This window comes from Oncorhynchus nerka, linkage group LG28 (genome assembly GCF_034236695.1).
Source record: "Oncorhynchus nerka isolate Pitt River linkage group LG28, Oner_Uvic_2.0, whole genome shotgun sequence".
Classification (NCBI taxonomy): Eukaryota; Metazoa; Chordata; class Actinopteri; order Salmoniformes; family Salmonidae; genus Oncorhynchus; species Oncorhynchus nerka.
The window spans coordinates 10,270,757-10,293,262 of record NC_088423.1 but is presented as its reverse complement, the minus strand read 5'-3'; the positions used below and the strand labels follow the sequence as shown (position 1 = coordinate 10,293,262).

General features: G+C 44.5%; 1 protein-coding gene across 1 annotated transcript in view; it reads left to right on the top strand.

The window, feature by feature from the left end:
* The window catches only part of LOC115113810 (protein sidekick-2-like), a 202,754-nt gene that overhangs the window by 110,311 nt on the left and 69,937 nt on the right, over positions 1 to 22,506 (top strand). The window contains 14 exon segments of the mRNA XM_065012628.1: positions 2,565 to 2,705; positions 3,225 to 3,406; positions 4,180 to 4,295; positions 5,634 to 5,829; positions 6,506 to 6,604; positions 6,682 to 6,873; positions 11,127 to 11,248; positions 11,414 to 11,523; positions 11,933 to 12,083; positions 12,590 to 12,827; positions 19,118 to 19,233; positions 19,418 to 19,607; positions 19,835 to 19,933; positions 21,939 to 22,133. Of these exon segments, the coding sequence (XP_064868700.1) occupies positions 2,565 to 2,705; positions 3,225 to 3,406; positions 4,180 to 4,295; positions 5,634 to 5,829; positions 6,506 to 6,604; positions 6,682 to 6,873; positions 11,127 to 11,248; positions 11,414 to 11,523; positions 11,933 to 12,083; positions 12,590 to 12,827; positions 19,118 to 19,233; positions 19,418 to 19,607; positions 19,835 to 19,933; positions 21,939 to 22,133 (2,147 nt within the window).

The window sequence follows — 22,506 nt, the reverse complement described above, 5'->3', positions numbered from 1 at the left end:
TCTGCATTGACGCTTTGCCTGTTTAATGCTTCGTCGGAAGGCATAGCAGGGTTTCTTATAAGAGTCTGGGTTAGTGTTCTTCTCCTTGAAAGTGGCAGTTCTAGCCCTTAGCTCAGTGTGGATGTTGCCTGTGTCATGACGTTGGCCTGTGGGTAAGGTTTATGACCCTCCCATAAATACTTCTCCCTTCCCTCTCTCTTGACTCTAGAGAGGGACTCTTGAATAGCCTTTGTTAAACAGAGATTCTGGGAACATCAGAAGGTGGGGGAAATGAACCATATTTTGGTAATCCAACCAGTTGAACATATGCGTTGGTACTTAATAAATATGATGTCAGTTCGGTTGTCATCTGAGGCATTCTCATCAATGATAGGATGACATAAACGGTACAGTGGAAAGTCTACACATTATAGTTATCAGATTCACATGGAATTGTTGTGCAATTTAAATGTTTGAATATGAAATTATTTGAGAGGGGATGAAATGTGATTTTAGCTTCTAAAATGTGAGAATTGGGTTTTCGTGAGTGAATTAGGCCCGACCTAGTGGCCCGCACATGTGAAGAGACATTGGTTATAAACTATGAAACACACCCTCCTCTCCCTTCCTATATAAAGCCTTGACGACAATATAACTTGCTGTTCTGGGTATATTAGGATGACAATCCGATGTCAGAAGGGTTCAGATAATAACTACAGAATGAAGCCAACCTCAGCGTGAGCTTTGGTTGCGAATGGTGTGAACTTTGAACTCTTATTCACTACAGAAGTGATACCTCCTAGCCGTTGAGTTAGCAACAGCAGCTGCAAACGTGGGCTAGGAACGAACAGACAAGAGTATCCCATCTACCATACAACGACGTTACAACGACGTTACAATTTACCACCAGATACATTCTTCCGAGGACAGGAAGATCTCTGTTGGCCAACACGACTAGCATCTACGACCAACCTACCGAAGCGCAGCTCAGTGTAAATATTTATTGCATTTTCCTTTTCCAAATGGGCGGTAATTTAGAATGCATACGATTCTGTATTTACAATAGAGTAGCTGCCTACGGCCCGATAGAGACATTGCTTCTCCCTTTGTTCTTCAGTCGTCCCGCTCTTTCACTCAAACCCAGCCCCCTTTTCTTTGTCTGTTCCGTCCGCTAGGGACGTTTTCCTTTATGACATCATTTGAAATCAAGGTATGATTCATTCTGTGTATATGTAATTCTGTGTGATTAGTTAGGTATTTAGTAAATAAATAATTGAACCCAATTTTGTATGGCTGATTCAACTTGTTAGCCAGGGTTCGTGAAAGACAACTTTCAGATGAGACAGAAATAAGGTGACGATTAATATTGACTGCTATTGATATAAAATATTACTAGGTCTTTAAGAGTTTATTCGGAAGATAACTGCTCTAGAAATATTATTTTGTGGTCCCCCGACTTTCTAGTTAATTACATTTACATGATTAGCTCAATCAGGTCATATTAATTACAGAGAAAGGATTTTATAGAATAGCATGTCATATCAGTTAATCCAGTATAGCCAAAGACACGACACCTGTAATCCATGGCTTCTTGTTGGGATATGTACTGTGTGTACGGTCACTGTCGGGACAACGTCATCGATGCACTTATTAATGAGGCCGGTGACTGTGGACTGTGAACCCCACAATGCCATGGAATAAGTCCTGGAACATATTCCAGTCTGTGCTAGCGAACAGTCCTGTAGTTTAGCATCCGCTTCATCAGATTACTTTCGTATTAAGCGCGTCACTGGTACTTCCTGTTAGAATGTTTGCTTGTAAGCAGGATTCAGGAGGATATAGTTATGTTCAGATTTGCCAAATGGAGGAGGGCGAGGGAGAGCTTTGTATGTGTCTCTGTGTGTGGAGTAATGGGGATCTAGAGTTTCAGTATATTATCCATCTCCTTTTTCAGCCAAGTTTCAGAGAAACAAAGGATATCACAGTTCTTCAGGTCCCATTGATAAGGTAGTCTCGAATGGAGCTCGTCCAGTTTGTTCTCCAATTATTGTACATTCGCCAATAGAACAGAGGGTAGAGGTGGTTTGTTTACTCGCCGCTATAGTTTTGTCAGGGTGTCCGCACGTCGCCCTCTATATTGGCGTCTCTTTCTCTTCCGAGTGTTGGGGAGTAGGGCCTGGTCCGGGGTAAGCAGTATGTCCTGCGCCGCCGACCCAGTGAAGTAGAAATCTTCATCCAAATCAAGGTTAGTGATCACTGCTCTGATGTCCAGAAGCTCCTTTAGGACATAGAAAACGACCGCGGAAACACTATGTAAAAAATATATATAATATGTTAAGATCAGCAAAGAAAAACACAAAACAGCCCGTAAAATGGACGCTATACATTTCAGCGCCATTCTCATGACATCGTGTTGATTATTGAAAAGAGCAAGAGGTCATGAGACAGGTTATGGATGAGAAAGAAGTGACAGAGCCTGTCTACAAACAGAGCGTGTCAACACGCTGCATTGTCTTCTCTTCTGACAGAAAAACAAACAACGCTCTATCCTTCCAAACTTTCTCTGCTCTCTCTCCTCTCTGCAGTGTATCTCTACCAGAGGAACCTCCCAGTGCCCCTCCCCAGAATGTGATCGCCAGCGGCCGCACCAACCAGTCCATCATGATCCAGTGGCAGCCCCCACCAGAGAGCCACCAGAACGGGGTTCTCAGGGGCTACAGCGTCCGGTGAGAACCATGGGATAACAGGATTGGTTGGCTGCTATAACCCTCCCTGGTTCTCTGAATCAAGGATGAGAGTTGTTATGCTACATGGAAGCACATAACATAAGAGCTCAAGTTCAAAATGAAGTAAAACCACTAGCTGAGACAAAGAACAATTTTAGGAGTTGCTCTTGTAGCTCTGGCAGTTTATCAGTAGGGATAAACTCAGTTTGCAGTAGGTTTGTAGCTGGTTGTGTCATGGTGTATAATAAGTTGGCAGGCATTCTGTAGATATTCCAATCACTCTGTCATCATCATTTGCTTACTCTGGCGAGTGCTGTAGACTACTGCTCTGTCTCCCTCTACTGTAGATAGGATGTACTACAGTACCTGGCCTTAACACACTCTGGCACTGTGTCTCAGGGACTGTGTCTCAGGGACTACCAGAGTAAGAACATCTCCAAACCAAACCAGACCAGACTAACCTCTCCCCTCTCTCCTCTCTCTACACCCTCTCTCTCCCCTACCCCCCCCCCCTCTCAGGTATCGTCTAACAGGTCTTCCAGTGGACTACCAGAGTAAGAACATCTCCAAACCCGACGTTACCAACATTCTCCTGGAGGACCTGATCATCTGGACCAACTATGAGATAGAGGTGGCAGCCTACAACAGGGCGGGGCTAGGAACCTTCAGCCACAAGGTCACTGAGTGGACGCTGCAGGGAGGTGAGTGATCCTGAATCCTCGCTGCTCATTTTCCCTTATGCTTGTCAGTCAGATGTTAGCTGGAATAGACTCTGCTCATTTTCCCTGATGCTTGTCAGTCAGATGTGAGCTGTAAAAGTCTCTGCTCATTGCACATTCTGCTTGTCAGTCAGATAAATACTTAGATGACATTGGAAGGAAATTGAATGGAAAGGATTTTACCTGTGGAGAACTTACCTTTAAATACCTATTTCATGAGTTGACACATAAATTAACTTGTCAAGCATCATGCCCATTTGGAGAATATAAGAATGATGTTCAACAAGGATATTTTATTGATGCAGTTTATGTAGAAGGCAGCGCAGTCAGAACTGGAGCAAAAACCTTGAGTTAGCATCCGTGCAAAATGGTATTGAAATATTGCTGAATAAATATAATCCTTGCTGAATAGAGGTATGCATTCCTATTGAATCGTTTGTAAGGTCTGAATAGTACATTACACTACCTTGGCTGTAGATTTCAAGTTTGAGCCCGCAGCTGGAAACTGAGAGCAGTAAAGCCACAATGTTGTAATAAGTCCTGAGCCTCAAGATAGGAGAAGAAAAAGAAGAGAGTGAAGATGTGAATATGGTGGCCCCTGCCCTGCAGAATCAATACCTAGCCAAGGCTGTCCAATCTGAAATGTGTTTTGTTTGGTTGTATCCTGTTCTCTCTCTCTCTCTCTCTCTCTCTCTCTCTCTCTCTCTCTCTCTTTATCTCTCTCTGATTCTCTATTTTCCTCTTGTCTCCCGCAGTGCCGACTATAGCCCCCAGTAAAGTTCAGGTGGAGGCCGTCAATTCCACGACCATCCGTATCACCTGGGCCGCCCCTAACCCTCAGTTTATCAACGGTATCAACCAGGGATACAAGGTGAGGGACATCATAGACACCAGTCATTTTGTCGCTAAGGGCAGTACTCTCTAATGAGTGATAGTCACCCTGTCACTAAGGGCAGTATTCTCTAATGGGTGATAGACACCAGTCACCCTGTCACTGAGGGCAGTACTCTCTAATGGGTGATAGACACCAGTCACCCTGTCACTGAGGGCAGTCTCAGAGACACTAGGCAGCCTGTCATTAGGGGCAGTACAATCGATTGACTGGATGATAGGCTGGTAGCGCCTCATACTGTGTCACAAGGGGAAACAGATATGCCACTACCAAACATTGTGAAAGATGGCTTCCGATTTGTCATTTGTTTCATTGACCTTCATTTTTGGAGCATTTGACCAGCTATCTATCTTGTGGCTAACTAGATCTGGAAGTCGTTCAATCTCTCCAGCTCACACTGTCAAGGAAGATGGTTTAAGAATGTCAGCTGTCATTTAAATATGTACTTTATAGGCTTAGAATGAGATGTATGGAGAAAGACTGCTTAGAATCAGCTGTACTAGTACTTGATTATATAGTCTGTGTGATGTGATGACACTGTATTTCTCTCAGAAGAGTTCATGAGAATGACTCTGGCCCCACTTATCAGGACATCTTAGCAGTCACTGTTAAACTCTCTCTGACTGCAGGGCTGTCCCGAGAGAGAGAGGTTACTGGGAGTGTGAGTGAGCGAGATAGAGAGAGAGAGAGAGAGAGAGAGAGAGAGAGAGAGAGACGGAAGCAGAGGGGACATCCATATATTCCACATTCAGCTTAGACACCCACCTCACCGCGTGCCAACTCCACACTCTCTTTCCCAGAGACAAACTCTACTCACAGCCTGGGAACCAATATAGAAATAGACCCAACAGATTTGCCAATGGTAGTAATCATCTAAACACCTAATTGGCCACTCTCTCATTCTGATGTGTATGCAGTCCCTATACATTAGACCTGCTATACACCACAATTTAAAGCTCTCTGTTTCATCCTCTCTCTCTCTCTGTGGACTCATTCCAGCCCTGCCTTCCAGTGCTTACTGGCAGAACACGTTGACACTGGCGCTAACTATTCATGTGGCAGGTATGATGCCAAATGACACCCCAGAGCAGGTCACCAGCACGTGCGAGGGGGAAGAGTTGGTTTAAACAAAACATTTGAAAATGATTAGACTTGGAGAGTAACAGTTCTATTTCTGGGGGAAATTGTGGAGCTCTTTGGTTCCCATCCAAAATGTCAGAAAACCAGTCAGTCCTATTAGATGTTCTACCATTTAGTTTTTATTTCTAGTTTGATCTCACGCTCTTCCTTCTCTGTTCCCATTAACCATTCTGCTAGCTGTTGGCATGGGAGCCAGGTCAGGAAGAGGAGGTCACCATGGTTACAGTGAGACCTAACTTCCAGGACAGTGTGCATGTGGGCTACGTGACGGGGCTGAAGAAGTTCACAGAGTACTACAGCTCTGTGCTGTGTTTCACTACGCCGGGAGACGGCCCCCGCAGCCCCGCTAACGGCCTGAGGACACATGAAGACAGTGAGTTCAACATACACACACACACACACACACACACAGACACACACACACACACACACACACACACATACACACACACACACACACACACACACACACACACACACACACACACACACACTCACTATTTAGTGGACATGGCCAATCATACTGAAACATGCCCACTGGGTCAAATGTATTATTAATGCACAGTATCAGCCTAGTTCTACAGTCCTAATGAATACGTAGGCTACAATTAGGGTTTTGCACAAATTCACATTTAATTGGGACACATTTTCTCAGGAGATAAAGGTTTGGCCATACTGGCTTTTACTTGTAATTACACAATCTTCCAAGTAAAAGCCTAATTTTGCCTATTTTAGTAGCTGTAATGACTGTTGAACGGGCAATTTTAAAAAAGCCTAATATATTAAAATGCATCTACATAATGTAATTATGTATGCTATTGACATCCGTGGGATCCATTGTGTTATAATTCTCATCATGATAATGGGGTGGCAGGGTAGCCTAGTGGTTAGAGCGTTGGACTAGTAACCGAAAGGTTGCAAGATTGAATCCCCGAGCTGACAAGGTAAAAATTGTTCTGCCCCTGAACAAGGCAGTTAACCCACTGTTCCTAGGCTGTCATTGAAAGTAAGAATTTGTTCTTAAATAACCACTGTGCCCTCCTCTTTAGCTCCTGGGGCGGTGGGTGACCTGAGCTTCACAGAGATCCTCGACACGTCTCTCAAAGTGAGCTGGAGAGAACCTGAAGAGAAGAACGGAGTCCTCACAGGTACACCACGCAAAGACATTGGACCTGAACAAATCATATTGGATTGATTGATGAATTTGAATGATTCTCTGTTCCAGGGTACCGTATCTCATGGGAGGAGTTTAACCGCACCAACACACGGGTGACCCACTACCTCCCCAACGTGACCCTGGAGTACCGCGTCACAGGGCTGACTGCCCTCACCACCTACACCATCGAGGTGGCCGGCATGACCTCCAAGGGCCAGGGAAAACTCTCCTCCTCCACAATCTCTTCTGGAGTACCTCCAGGTCAGTACCGACACATGACTCAGTCCCTGGTGTGTAGCTCCAGGTCAGTACCGGGTCATGGCTCAGTCCCTGATGTGTAGCTCCAGGTCAGTACCGACACATGGCTCAGTCCCTGGTGTGTAGCTCCAGGTCAGTACCGGGCCATGGCTCAGTCCCTGGTGTGTAGCTCCAGGTCAGTACCGACACATGGCTCAGTCCCTGGTGTGTAGCTCCAGATCAATACTGGGTCATGGCTCAGTCCCTGGTGTGTACCTCCAGGTCAGTACCGACACATGGCTCAGTCCCTGGTGTGTAGCTCCAGGTCAGTACCGGGTCATGGCTCAGTCCCTGGTGTGTAGCTCCAGGTCAGTACCGACACATGGCTCAGTCCCTGGTGTGTAGCTCCAGTTCAGTACCGACACATGGCTCAGTCCCTGGTGTGTAGCTCCAGGTCAGTACCGACACATGGCTCAGTCCCTGGTGTGTAGCTCCAGGTCAGTACCGGGTCATGGCTCAGTCCCTGGTGTGTAGCTCCAGGTCAGTACCGACACATGGCTCAGTCCCTGGTGTGTAGCTCCAGGTCAGTACCGACACATGGCTCAGTCCCTGGTGTGTAACTCCAGGTCAGTACCGACACATGGCTCAGTCCCTGGTGTGTAGCTCCAGGTCAGTACCGGGTCATGGCTCAGTCCCTGGTGTGTAGCTCCAGGTCAGTACCGACACATGGCTCAGTCCCTGGTGTGTAGCTCCAGGTCATTAACGACACATGGCTCAGTCCCTGGTGTGTAACTCCAGGTCAGTACCGGGTCATGACTCAGTCCCTGTTGTGTAGCTCCAGGTCAGTACCAACACATGGCTCAGTCCCTGGTGTGTAACTCCAGGTCATTACCGACACATGGCTCAGTCCCTGGTGTGTAGCTCCAGGTCAGTACCGACACATGGCTCAGTCCCTGGTGTGTAGCTCCAGGTCAGTAATGACACCATGCTCAAAAATAAGAGTCCATCGAGATAATAGATAATCAAGATAATTCCAGTTTACAATTACCTATTAAAACACGGTACAGTGTATTATAGAAATACAAGACCTCCAGTAAATTATTACTGCACCTGGGGCTCCCCCAGACACTATACAGTATGTCTTTCAGAGCTGTCAAGTAAAATTACCCATTCTTTCGAGGGTTACAGTTAGTACAGTATAGAGCTATGGTTATTTTTCAAGAATGGTGATTACTTCAACTCTTTAACTGTAAAAAGATACAGTCTATGGCTTTAACTCTACATCCCCACCCTAGAGATCTCACACTGTGCTTTTGTCTGTATAACCAGTCATGCTAATTATTTAAAGTATCCTAACTGTCCATTGTAAATCTCACCTTTAAAAGTGAATATTCTGTTCACTCATTCCCATATAATGTTGTTGTTCGTCCTATACTCGTATTTGTGGACAACGTATAAATAGGAGAAAAAACACTTCAAAAACCCCACCTCAAACTTGTATCTCAAACAGACCATTTAAAAAATGCTAGCTATTTCCTCATAGAGGATGATGTCATCCTCCTGAAGAGAATGAGCTGGCCAATCAGCGGTCTACTCACATTAATATGTTTTTTGACTGGTATAAGCACACACCATTCCATCACAGGAAAGTAGTTTTTTAACATACTCAATTACAATTTGTTGAAGGAAAGCTATTTCACTCATATTGTAATTAATTATAGGTAATATTTCACAGAAATATGTAAACACTGGACAGTTATTTTAAAGATGCACTACGTAGAAATCATTCATTTCCATGTTGCTAAAATTCTAATAAATCACCTAATTTCAATTTATGTGACAAAACAAGAAATTATAGTGAATAGAATCATTGTATCATCTAAACCGGTATTTTCCATTACCAACATTTTCAGCTGTTTGAAGCTGATGTTTTAAACCAAAATTAAAAGACGCAACAACGAAACTTTAAAACAGGAAAGTATAGAAATGGTGCACATAGAACAGATCCACCTCTTTTTAAACTTGCTTTCAATGGGAATTACATATCTATAACTCACATGTCTATGTGATTGTTCTTAGGTTGCTCAAAAAGTGACCTTTTTCACCTTTAAATGTGATGCTTTTACTATTCCAGGTATATAGTCTATGTGCCAATAGACCCACTACATCAACTTGAAGAGTTGGCCCCTTTCACTATATAGTACTCTCACATGAGGTTGGTTGCACCTTGATTGGGGAGGATGGGCTTGTGGTAATGACTGGAGCAGAATAAATGGAATGTTATCAAATACATCAAAAACATGGTTTCCAGGTGTTTGATGCCATTCCATTCGCTCCGTTCCAGCCATTATTATGAGTCATTCTCCCCTTAGCAGCCTCCACCTAGTACCCTAGGGCAGGGGTTCCCAAACATGTTCACTCAGTAACTGCCAGTAAGTTACCGTAAAAACAACAGGAGTTTTTTTTCCAGTGTAGGCTACACTGTACGGTAACTTACAGGCAAATAACTCTACTTGTGTAGTTACTCCATCCACAATCATTTGATCGTGAGTTACCTCAAACTAATCTTAGCGGTCCATCGTAGTCCATGATGAAGATGTTCCACTTCATGTGTTTGAGTCCGATGCGGGAACCGCACACTCTGCTGATTCCGGCTGCGTGTTAGTAGCTCCTGGAATACCGCACTCACATACACACGTACTTGAATAGAATCTTTGTCATATTCAGCTTTTTCTCCAGCAGGATTTGCGGAGAATAAGCCATCCATAATGTAAAAAGTGAGATGAAATGCAATTGCTATTCATCTGGCCGTTTATTCTATCCCTATAAAGAATATGCCAACTTCATGATATTAATAATAAACATTTACATTAGGATATTGTCATTTTTTATTTTTTTCATAATGTAAATAAAAATACAATATCCAAATGTAAATGTTTATCATGAATTGGCATACTATGTATAGGGCTATCTCTATGTAAGAGCTTTTTCCAAGATCCCCAACTCTTCCCGCTGATCTAAAACGTTTTGTTTTATCTCAGAACTTCGAGTTGAGGGAAGTGAAACTTCCATGAGAGCGAGAGACTGCTACTCAACAGCATTGGCTCATCACCAGTGCAGTATCCATTTTAGACCACAAGGCTGCACTGTCACAAAGGAATAGATTTCCCTGTAGTCAACTTTAACCCATAACTTAAACTTTAAGCCACAACTTTAACACATAAGTTAAACTTTAACCCACAACTTTAACCCATGAGAGTCCAAGCCCTGTCTAAATCGGGGGACAACATCAACAGATAGCCCCCCTAAAAAATCTAAAGGAAGTTTGGTCTGAAGTGAGAGATATAAGAAAGATCAGGAAACATTTATTATTGTTTTGTACATTTATTTAACCCCTTATTTTTGGCATTAAACAGTCTCCATATATACTGTACTTACATTCATTTTTTCAACTGGTACCGGGGGACCTTCATATGAGTCTTGTGAGGCCTGTGGGCATCCTAGAGCAAAACAACAGACATGTGCATGTTCGTGAGAGTCACATATTAGTGTTCAGCCCAAACTGTTTGGACGCTACAGAAAGAAGTTGGCAGATCGGCTGTACAGAATTCAGACGAGTCCTAAGACGCTTGTGAGGGTCGCAGAGCAAAACGGAGAACACCATCATGTTCGTGGGGGTCTCATCTTTCCATAATAGTTTGTAGGTCAAACCGTTCGGAAGCTACAGATGATTTTGTAAGACTTATTTTCGGGATGTCTCTTGGCCCGACAAACACCACTCTACCTCTGTAACCTTTCACTGCTGATGAGGAAGAGCAATGTGAATTGAGATGCATCCAATGCAAAACAAACAGATGTCTCTAGTTTATACTTATTGGAGAAGTATTGGAGAAGTACCTTCAATCTTTAGCATTTTAATGTAGTAGAAGCATAGTCCTGAATCAGTAAAGATTTAAAAGATAAAACAATTCCATGCAGAAAACCTCAAGTCAAAAACAACATTGCATTAGGCATAGAGACCGCTGTATTAGGTTTTCTGTCGAGTCATTACTTCAACTCTTTCCTGTATGAAAGGTCCTGGTCCTTGATACCCTCTGTTCCTTCCTGTTCTCCTTGTATTATTCCCACCTTTCAAATGGTCAATAACGATGTGTTGTCTGTCTGTCTGTCTGTCTGTCTGTCTGTCTGTCTGTCTGTCTGTCTGTCTGTCTGTCTGTCTGTCTGTCTGTCTGTCTGTCTGTCTGTCTGTCTGTCTGTCTGTCTGTCTGTATGTATAGAACTGCCTGGTCCTCCCACCAACATGGCCATCTCCAACATTGGCCCTCGATCCATCACGCTCCAGTTCAAACCCGGCTACGATGGAAAGACCTCCATCTCTCGCTGGCAGGTAGAGGCCCAGGTAAGGTCTTCTCCCCCAGAGAAAGTCTCTGACCCCTCCCCTGATCTGTGACCCACATCGACTATGGATGAGTCCCAAATGGCACCCGTTTCCCTATACACTGCACTACTTATAGTTCTATTTGGGACGCACCCTATATCATGTTGTTGTTGTTGTTTTGTATAGGTCAGTGTGATAGGAGACAATGAGGACTGGGTGATTGTTCACCAGCTGCCCAACGAGCCTGATGCCCGATCCCTGGAGGTGCCAGGACTAAACCCATACACATTTTACAGGTAGTGTAACTAACCCCTACACCTTCTATTGGTACCATACTTAACCCATATACACCTTTACCCCTTACCTTTCTACAGGTAGCGTATCTAACCTCTAACCTCTAACCTTTCTACAGGTAGTGTACCTAACCTCTAACCATTCTACAGGTAGTGTAGCTAACCATTAACCTCTAACCCTTCTACAGGTAGTGTACCTAACTTCTAACCTCTAACCCTTCTACAGGTAGTGTACCTAACCTCTAACACCTTATGCAGATTCCTGGGACCCATTAACTCAAAACAATACAGCTTCATGATCTCTGTTAGTCTAGTCTAGTTTAGATGTAATGAATAGAGCTGTGAGCCCTCTGGGCCCTATGGACCTCTCCTGTGATGACTTTGCTCTTGTTACTTCCCTCCCCCTTGGTAGGTTCCGTATGCATCAGGTGAACATTGTGGGGAGTAGTCCTCCCAGTCAGCCCTCCAGGAAGATCCAGACCTTGCAGGCCCGTCCAGATATGTTCCCCGCTAACGTCACCCTGCGCACGGCCAGCGAGACCAGTCTGTGGCTCCGATGGGTGGTACGTGACGTCTCAACAGACAGACGACATGATATGATGCTCTGGTTTCATCATCAAGCGATGATGACTGACTGTTTGATTTATACTGATTATTATGGATTTCTCTCTCCTTTCTTTCTTTCATTTCTGTCTCCCTCTCCACCTCTCACTCTCTCCACCCCTCTTACCTCTCTCTCTCCCTCTCTCTCTCGCTCTACCTCTTTCTCTCTCCCTCACCCTCTCTCTCCCTCCCTCTCTCCCTCACCCTCTTTCTCCCTCACCATCTCTCTCCCTCACCCTCTCTCCCCCTCCCTCCCTCCCTCTCTCCCCCTCTGTCCCTCTCTCGCCCTCCCCACCTATACCTCCACCTCTTACCTCTCTCACCACACCCTCTTTCTCCCTCACCCTCTCTCACCCTCTCTCTCCCTCCCTCTCTCCCTCACCCTCTTTCTCCCTCCCTCCCCCTCTCTCGCCCTTTCTCCCTCTCTCGCCCTCCCCACCTCTACCTCCACCTCTTACCCCCCCAGCCCCTACCAGAGTGGGAGTACAATGGGGACCCAGAGGTGGTAGGCTACCGGGTCCAGTACTCCCGCACAGGCTCCCAGGGTAGGGCGCTGACCCATGTGATCGCTGACCGGCTGGAGAGGGAGTTCACCATCGAGGACCTGGAGGAGTGGACAGAGTACAATGTCAGGGTTCAGGCTCTCAACGGCATCGGGGCCGGGCCCTGGAGCCAGCCTGTCAGAGGAAGGACCAGAGAGTCTGGTGAGATCACACTGCCTTTGTCCCAAATGGAACCTAATTCTCTATATAGTATAGTGCACTACTTTTGACCAGGGTCCATAGGGAATAGGGTGCAATTCGGGATGCAGCCTCTGTATACGGTAGATGCTGTTATATACTGGTTAATATACTGTTCACATCTCAACAATTGGTGGCGTCTCACACACAGCACTGATGTTCAGCCTTTAATATGGGGGCATTTGACCTACATACTTCATTCATTTAGGACTTAACCTGTTGCGACGTGCAATCCCGTATCCGGGAGCGTAATTATAGCCTCAAGCTCATTACCATAACGCAACGTTAACTATTCATGAAAATCGCAAATGAAATAAATATATTGGCTCACAAGCTTAGCCTTTTGTTAACAACACTGTCATCTCAGATTTTCAAAAAATGCTTTTCAACCATAGCTACACAAGCATTTGTGTAAGAGTATTGATAGCTAGCATAGCATTAAGCCTAGCATTCAGCAGGCAACATTTTCACAAAAACAAGAAAATCATTCAAATAAAATCATTTACCTTTGAAGAACTTCAGATGTTTTCAATGAGGAGACTCTCAGTTAGATAGCAAATGTTCAGTTTTTCCAAAAATATTATTTGTGTAGGAGAAATTGCTCCGTTTTGTTCATCACGTTTGGCTAAGAAAAAAACCCGTATCCGGGAGTGTAATTATAGCCTCAAGCTCATTAGCATAACACAACGTTAACTATTCATGAAAATCGCAAATGAATTTATTTGTGTAGGAGAAATCGCTCCGTTTTGTTCATCACGTTTGGCTAAGAAAAAAACCCGAAAATTCAGTCATTAAAAAGGGAACTTTTTTCCAAATTAACTCCATAATATCGACAGAAACATGGCAAACGTTGTTTAGAATCAATCCTCAAGGTGTTTTTCACATATCTATTCGATGATAAGTCACTCGTGGCAGTTTGGTTTCTCCTCTCTTCAAAATGGAAACATGCACGCACCTGGAGATTACGCAATAGTTTCGACGGAGGACACCGAGCGGACACCTGGTAAATGTAGTCTCTTATGGTCAATTTTCCAATGATATGCCTACAAATACGTCACAATGCTGCAAACAAGTTGGGGAAACGACAGAAAGTGTAGGCTCTCTCCTTGCGCATTCACAGCCATATAAGGAGACATTGGAACACAGCGCCTCAAAAATCTGGCTCACTTCCTGTTTGAAGTTTCATCTTGGTTTCGCCTGTAGCATTAGTTCTGTGGCACTCACAGACAATATCTGTCAGAGTGTTTTCTTTCCAAAGCTGTCAATTATATGCATAGTCGAGCATCTTTTCGTGACAAAATATCTTGTTTAAAACGGGAACGTTTTTCATCCAAAAATGAAATACTGCCCCCAGAGGTTCAAGAGGTTAAAAGGCATGGCCTATGGCTACAGAACCAGTACTCTGATCTACAGAACCAGAATTCTGTTCTACAGTACCAGCGTTCAGATCTACAGAGCCAGTATTTTCATCTTCAGAACCGGTATTTTGATCTTCAGAACCAGTATTCTGATCTACCATACCAGTATTCTGATCTATAATACCTTATTTTCAGTCACACACAACACTGTGTGCAGGTTATATTCACCCATATGTGGGTTTGGCCCAGACCTCCTGCATATTAGCTCTTTAGCTATCTATGTGTATGGCATTCGGGCCAAGCTAGCTTTACTCTTTCTGCTTCATGGAGCCATATGAAACACACATCAACCCATCTGTCTGCCTTACTCTCTCTCTCTCTCTCTCTCTCTACCCCCCTCCCCGCTGGTCACTTTGGCTACCAGACTTTAGGGAGTAGAGAGTAGAGGAGGAAATTGGGAACACATGGGCTACAATGTGGAATTCCTGTGTTTTTTCCTTTTTTCCACTCACAACATCAACATCTTCAGAATCAGAAGTTTTATAATCACATATAAACTCAGCAAAAAAAGAAAAGATCCTTTTTCAGGACCCTGTCTTTCGTAAAAATCCAAATAACTTCACAGATCTCATTGTAAAGGGTTTATACACGGTTTCCCATGCTTGTTTAATGAATCATAAACAATTAATCAACATGCACGTGTGAAATGGTCGTTAAGACACTAGCAGCTTACAGACCTTAGGCAATTAAGGTCACAGTTATGAAAACTATAGGACACTAAAGAGGCCTTTCCTCTGACTCTGAAAAACACCAAAAGAAAGATGCCCATGGCCCCTGCTCATCTGTGTGAATGTGCCTTAGGCATGCAGATGTGGCCAGGGCAATAAATTGCAATGTCCATACTCTGAGACATTTAACATTACATTACATTTAAGTCATTTAGCAGACGCTCTTATCCAGAGCGACTTACAAATTGGTGCATTCACCTTATGACATCTAGTGGAACAGCCACTTTACAATAGTGCATCTAAATCTTTTAAGGGGGTGAGAAGGATTACTTTATCCTATCCTAGGTATTCCTTAAAGAGGTGGGGTTTCAGGTGTCTCCGGAAGGTGGTGATTGACTCCGCTGTCCTGGCGTCGTGAGGGAGTTTGTTCCACCATTGGGGGGCCAGAGCAGCGAACAGTTTTGACTGGGCTGAGCGGGAACTGTACTTCCTCAGTGGTAGGGAGGCGAGCAGGCCAGAGGTGGATGAACGCAGTGCCCTTGTTTGGGTGTAGGGCCTGATCAGAGCCTGGAGGTACTGAGGTGCCGTTCCCCTCACAGCTCCGTAGGCAAGCACCATGGTCTTGTAGCGGATGCGAGCTTCAACTGGAAGCCAGTGGAGAGAGCGGAGGAGCGGGGTGACGTGAGAGAACTTGGGAAGGTTGAACACCAGACGGGCTGCGGCGTTCTGGATGAGTTGTAGGGTTTAATGGCACAGGCAGGGAGCCCAGCCAACAGCGAGTTGCAGTAATCCAGACGGGAGATGACAAGTGCCTGGATTAGGACCTGCGCCGCTTCCTGTGTGAGGCAGGGTCGTACTCTGCGGATGTTGTAGAGCATGAACCTACAGGAACGGGCCACCGCCTTGATGTTAGTTGAGAACGACAGGGTGTTGTCCAGGATCACGCCAAGGTTCTTAGCGCTCTGGGAGGAGGACACAATGGAGTTGTCAACCGTGATGGCGAGATCATGGAACGGGCAGTCCTTCCCGGGAGGAAGAGCAGCTCCGTCTTGCCGAGGTTCAGCTTGAGGTGGTGATCCGTCATCCACACTGATATGTCTGCCAGACATGCAGAGATGCGATTCGCCACCTGGTCATCAGAAGGGGGAAAGGAGAAGATTAATTGTGTGTCGTCTGCATAGCAATGATAGGAGAGACCATGTGAGGTTATGACAGAGCCAAGTGACTTGGTGTATAGCGAGAATAGGAGAGGGCCTAGAACAGAGCCCTGGGGGACACCAGTGGTGAGAGCACGTGGTGTGGAGACAGATTCTCGCCACGCCACCTGGTAGGAGCGACCTGTCAGGTAGGACGCAATCCAAGCTTGGGCCGCGCCGGAGATGCCCAACTCGGAGAGGGTGGAGAGGAGGATCTGATGGTTCACAGTATCGAAGGCAGCCGATAGGTCTAGAAGGATGAGAGCAGAGGAGAGAGAGTTAGCTTTAGCAGTGCGGAGCGCCTCCGTGATACAGAGAAGAGCAGTCTCAGTTGAATGACTAGTCTTGAATCCTGACTGATTTGGATCAAGAAAGTCATTCTGAGAGAGATAGCGGGAGAGCTGGCCAAGGACGGCACGTTCAAGAGTTTTGGAGAGAAAAGAAAGAAGGGATACTGGTCTGTAGTTGTTGACATCGGAGGGATCGAGTGTAGGTTTTTTCAGAAGGGGTGCAACTTTCGCTCTCTTGAAGACGGAAGGGACGTAGCCAGCGGTCAGGGATAAGTTGATGAGCGAGGTGAGGTAAGGGAGAAGGTCTCCGGAAATGGTCTGGAGAAGAGAGGCGGGGATAGGGTCAAGCGGGCAGGTTGTTGGGCGGCCGGCCGTCACAAGACGCGAGATGTCATCTGGAGAGAGAGGGGAGAAAGAGGTCAGAGCACAGGGTAGGGCAGTGTGAGCAGAACCAGCGGTGTCGTTTGACTTAGCAAACGAGGATCGGATGTCGTCGACCTTCTTTTCAAAATGGTTGACGAAGTCATCTGCAGAGAGGGAGGGGGGGGAGGGGGAGGAGGATTCAGGAGGGAGGAGAAGGTGGCAAAGAGCTTCCTAGGGTTAGAGGCAGATGCTTGGAATTTAGAGTCCTAAGGCAGCGCTGCAGGGAGAGAGGACGGACAGCTCATCCTTCTCGTAGTAGCAGACCACGTGTAACAACACCTGCACAGGATCGGTATATCCGAACATCACACCTGCGGGACAGGTACAGGATGGCAACAACAACTACCTGAGTTACACCAGGAATGCACAATCCCTCCATCAGTGCTCAGACTGCCCGCAATAGGCTGAGAGAATCTGGACTGAGGGCTTGTAGGCCTGTTGTAAGACAGGTCCTCACCAGACATCACCGGAAACAAACCCACTGTCGCCGGAAAAGACAGGACTGGCAAAAAGTGCTCTTCACTGATGAGTCACGATTTTGTCTCACCGGGATTCATTTATCGTCGAAGGAATGAGCGTTACACCGAGGCCTGTACTCTGGAGTGGGATCGATTTGGAGGTGGAGGGTCCGTCATGGTCTGGGGTGGCAGTGTGTCACAGCATTATCGGACTGAGCTTGTTGTCATTGCAGGCAATCTCAAAGCTGTGCGTTACAGGGAAGACATCCTCCTCCCTCATGTGGCACCCTTCCTGCAGGCTCATCATGACATGACCCTCCAGCATGACAATGCCACCAGCCATAGTGCTCGTTCTGTGTGTGATTTCCTGCAGGACAGGAATGTCAGTGTTCTTCCATGGCCAGCGAAGAGCCCGGATCTCAATCCCATTGAGCATGTATGGGGACTGTTGGATCGGAGGGTGAGGGCTAGGGCCATTCCCCCCAGAAATATTTGGGAACTTGCAGGTGCCTTGGTGGAAGAGTGGGGTAACATCTCACAGCAAGAACTGGCAAATCTGGTGCAGTCCATGAGAAGGAGCTGCAGTACTTAATGCAGCTGGTGGCCACACCAGATACTGACTGTCACTTTTGATTTTGACTTACCCTTTGTTCAGGGACACATTATTCAATTTATGTTAGTCACATGTCTGTGGAACTTGTTCAGTTTATGTATCAGTTGTTGAATCGTGTTATGTTCAGACAAATATTTACACATGTTAAGTTTGCTGAAAATAAACATGGTTGACAGTGAGAGGATGTTTCTTTTTGATTATATCCAGGGACGTGTGCCAGGAAGGAGTCATAGCCTAGCTGGCCTGATTCTCTGGAGCTACAGTCACACTTGGGTTAGACCCTAGGCCTCAGTGTCTATGTGTCTTTAACACACACACACACAATGGCCCATGAAGATGTATTTTTGTTTATGTTTTTAACCTTTATTTAACCAGGTAGTCTAGTTGAGAACAAGTTCTCATTTACAATTGCGACATGTCCAAGATAAAGCAAAGCAGTTTGACACATACAACGACACAGAGTTACACATGGAGTAAAACAAACATACAGTCAATAATACAGTAGAAAAATAAGTCCATATACAATGAGAGCGAAGGAGGTGAGATAAGGGAGGTAAAGGCAAAACAAAGGCCATGGTGGCAAAGTAAATACAATATTGCAAGTAAAACACTGGAATGGTAGATTTGCAGTGGAAGAATGTGCAAAGTAGAGATAGAAATAATGGGGTGCAAAAGAAATAAATACATAAATCTATACATTAGGTGGAGATGTAGTTGTTTGGGCTAAATTATAGTATACCAGTGACTGAGCCTATGATTGATTAGAGAAGGCCAGCCAACCCTGGTATATAAATTGCAGTGGTGCTTAAGGTTTTTGCAGTTTAAAAAACATCTCAATGGTCTATGGTAAAGGGTGTCAATTGATCTCAAACACTGAGCGGAAGCATTCATATATAAAATATCACCATAGTCTTGTATAAGCATAAATGTAGCTGATACTAGCCTCCTGGCTTCAAAAGGTGAAAGGTTCAGAGGTCTATTTCTTGCTTTAGAAAACAATATTAGTTTAGTTTTGTCAGTAATGAGGATAAGCTTCAACTGACACAAGGTATGTTGAACAGTATAAAAAACAGTTTGCAAGTTCTGGGAACCTTTTGTGAGAGACACAACAATAAGTTACAGTATCATCAGCGTAAAATACCTGGATTTCAGTCTTAAAAGTGATTTTTTATTTGTTATTCCCTCCAGTCCCCTCCTGTGGTCCCACCAACGTGTCAGCCTTTGCCACGACCTCCAGCAGTATCCTGGTGCGCTGGTTTGAAGTACCAGAACCAGACCGGAATGGGCTGATCTTGGGATACAAGGTGTGTGAGGTGCTTAGTCATCACCCTCGCCTCCAAGAGGGATACAATACTGTACACAAAAATAATTCCATTACTCACTCTCCCACTCTCTAATTCAACATCTTCCTTTTGCTCTTCTCTTCTTCCCTCTCTTCTCCACTCTTCTCATCTATCCTCTGTTTTCTTCTATTCTCTTCTCTTTCAGGTGTTGTATAGGGAGAAGGACTCTGACTCGTCCCTCCAGTTGTGGACAGTGGATGGGAACGCCAGCCACAGTGTCCAGCTGACTGGTCTGGGGAAATACGTCCTCTATGAGATCCAGGTCCTGGCCTTCACCCGCATCGGAGACGGCATGCCCAGCTCACCACTCATACTGGAGAGAACTCTGGACGACGGTATGCACTGGGCAGCCTAATATATGCCTGTCTAAATGTATACTACCTGTAGGGCCCCTAGACATCAAGTAGTGGTGGATACAGGATATTTTCAAGCTTTCAAATAGCTTATCCAGAATTTGATATTACAGTATACCAATACCCACTACCATTCAGTAAACCAATGCATCTGAAGTGAAGAAAGAGGTGTTAAATATTCTAACCCTGTGCCACTCTCTCGTCTCCAGTGCCCGGCCCTCCAGTGGGCATCCTGTTCCCTGAGGTCCGGACCACCTCGGTGCGTCTCATCTGGCAGTCCCCGTCCCAGCCTAATGGTATCATCCTGGGTATGTGGTTTGACCTTTGACCCTGACCAAACCTTTCAATTTTAACCTGTCCAGACTCCACAAGAATGACCCTCTCATACAGCAAACAAAAACAACATCACCTTGACTATGATGATTTAGTTATAAGCAACTTTTGACCTAGCATCGTAGAACCAACCTGATACTTGTGTTCACCATTATGTTTCAGGCAGGTTCAAAGGGCTTAAAGTAGAACTGCCAGAATTGTTGCAATCAGCGCATTGGCCATATTGAAAAGACACAGAAATTACAGCATTGGCCATATTGAAAAGACACAGAAATTACAGCCACGACTCAAACTGCCCGTTGTTTTATTTGAAAAAAATGTGGTCCTTTATAATGCCTGTGGCCCCACGAACGTGTGGGGCAGTAGCATGCCGAATATAGCCTTTTAACATATTACAACTAAAGAGAGAAATAATATTTGTCCAGCCTTTACTGCTATGCTAGCTTGCAGATGTGCATAATATTCTGTGACCCTAACTCCAAATAACAAAAAGGTAGCTATAGATTGTTATAAAATTTAAATGTCAAACATGTTTTTCATGTTTTTGCACTGCATGGATCACCAGTGCGGTTGAATGCAGCATTGCTGTATGGTGCACTGAAAATGTATTGCAATGTTAGTTGAATAGCCAGCCGGGGCTACTGCTCAAATGTTGCTGGAATAAGCCTACATGTATGGTGTTTTGTTGCAGGTTTAGTTTTTTGTTATTTATTGTCAAGTTTTATAAACCGAAGCCAGACTGCAACATTTTAGTAGCCCAGCTAGGACTGGCATGTGTCTGTACACTTAATCCTCCGCTACGCATTGTAAATGGGACACACTAAAGTAGCGCAGTTGAAGTTGAATTCACCTATGCGTGCGCTTCAGGCTGTAATTTTATAAAGTTAATGACTCAACTGTTTACTAATTTATACACGCTTGTGTGTCCTATTCAGCCCACGGGCTTTGTTTAACAAGTGCGCTGGCCTATTAGCCATGTTATGACTGACTTGTGATCATTGCCCTTACTAGTTTGATTGTATTGACATTCCCAGCCTTCCCAGTCTTCTTCCCGGTCGTCTGTTCTTGTTCAAAATATATTGAAACTGAAAGAGTGCATCCAGAATGGGTGGAGGCAGCAAACAATGTACCAGGCCAGCTGTGATTGACAACCCGACAGCAATGTTTTTTGGGACTACCAAGAAATGTATTGGGGAATTATATTAATCATGCATTGAACTGCATCCATCTATTCTGCCAACAATGCCTTACTGTACATCATGGAATGTTGAGTCAAATGAAGATGTTTTTGAAGCATAAACTGAGTATTTGATATTTTTGACTGATATGATTGTCTGTTTGTCTGCAAAGTAGTTAAAACACTGTCAGTTCCACTTTAAAACGTGGTTGTTCATATCTTCTGAAGGAAATGTTGACAGACATTAAGGATAATCCTCATATCTTCTGAAGGAAATGTTGACAGACATTAAGGTTAATCCTCATATCTTCTGAAGGAAATGTTGACAGACATTAAGGTTAATCCTCATATCTTCTGAAGGAAATGTTGACAGACATTAAGGTTAATCCTCATATCTTCTGAAGGAAATGTTGACAGACATTAAGGTTAATCCTCATATCTTCTGAAGGAAATGTTGACAGACATTAAGGTTAATCCTCATATCTTCTGAAGGAAATGTTGACAGACATTAAGGTTAATCCTCATATCTTCTGAAGGAAATGTTGACAGACATTAAGGTTAATCCTCATATCTTCTGAAGGAAATGTTGACAGACATTAAGGTTAATTTTCATATCTTCTGAAGGAAATGTTGACAGACATTAAGGTTAATTTTCATATCTTCTGAAGGAAATGTTGACAGACATTAAGGTTAATCATCATATCTTCTGAAGGAAATGTTGACAGACATTAAGTTTAATCATCAAGTTAATAGTGTCTCTGACTCTATGCTTTCATGTTGTGTTTTCTGTTTTCTCTTCTCAGCCTATCAGATCACGTATCGTCTGAACTCGTCCAATAGCAACACGGCCACAGTGGACGTCTTAAACCCGAGTGCTCGCCAGTACATGGTGACTGGCCTGAAACAAGAGTCAGTGTACGTGTTCCGCATCACAGCCCAGACACGCAAGGGCTGGGGGGAGGCTGCAGAGGCACTGGTGGTCACCACCGAGAAGAGAGGTAAATGTGATTTGAAAGATATGTCAGATGACGTGTTATATCACATTAGTGTATAAGTTATTGTACTTATTGAATATACCAAAAAGTGAGGTTACTATGGAAACATATGGAAAAGTTATAGTATGAGTTATTGTAGTTTATAGGACATTCCAGGAATAATTGTGTATTTTGTGTACTTAGATCAAGTTTTATGTTACATTAGCATATTGTACTTATAGAGCATACCACAGAATACTGTCTACATGTGTTAGAGAGCAGACAGGTTTATTTTCTCAGGGTTGACACAAAATGTTAGAGTGGCTGGGCTAAGTCAGGCAGTTACCGTAAACAACAGAGAATTCCATCGAGTTTAGAAGAAACACTCATCTCATCT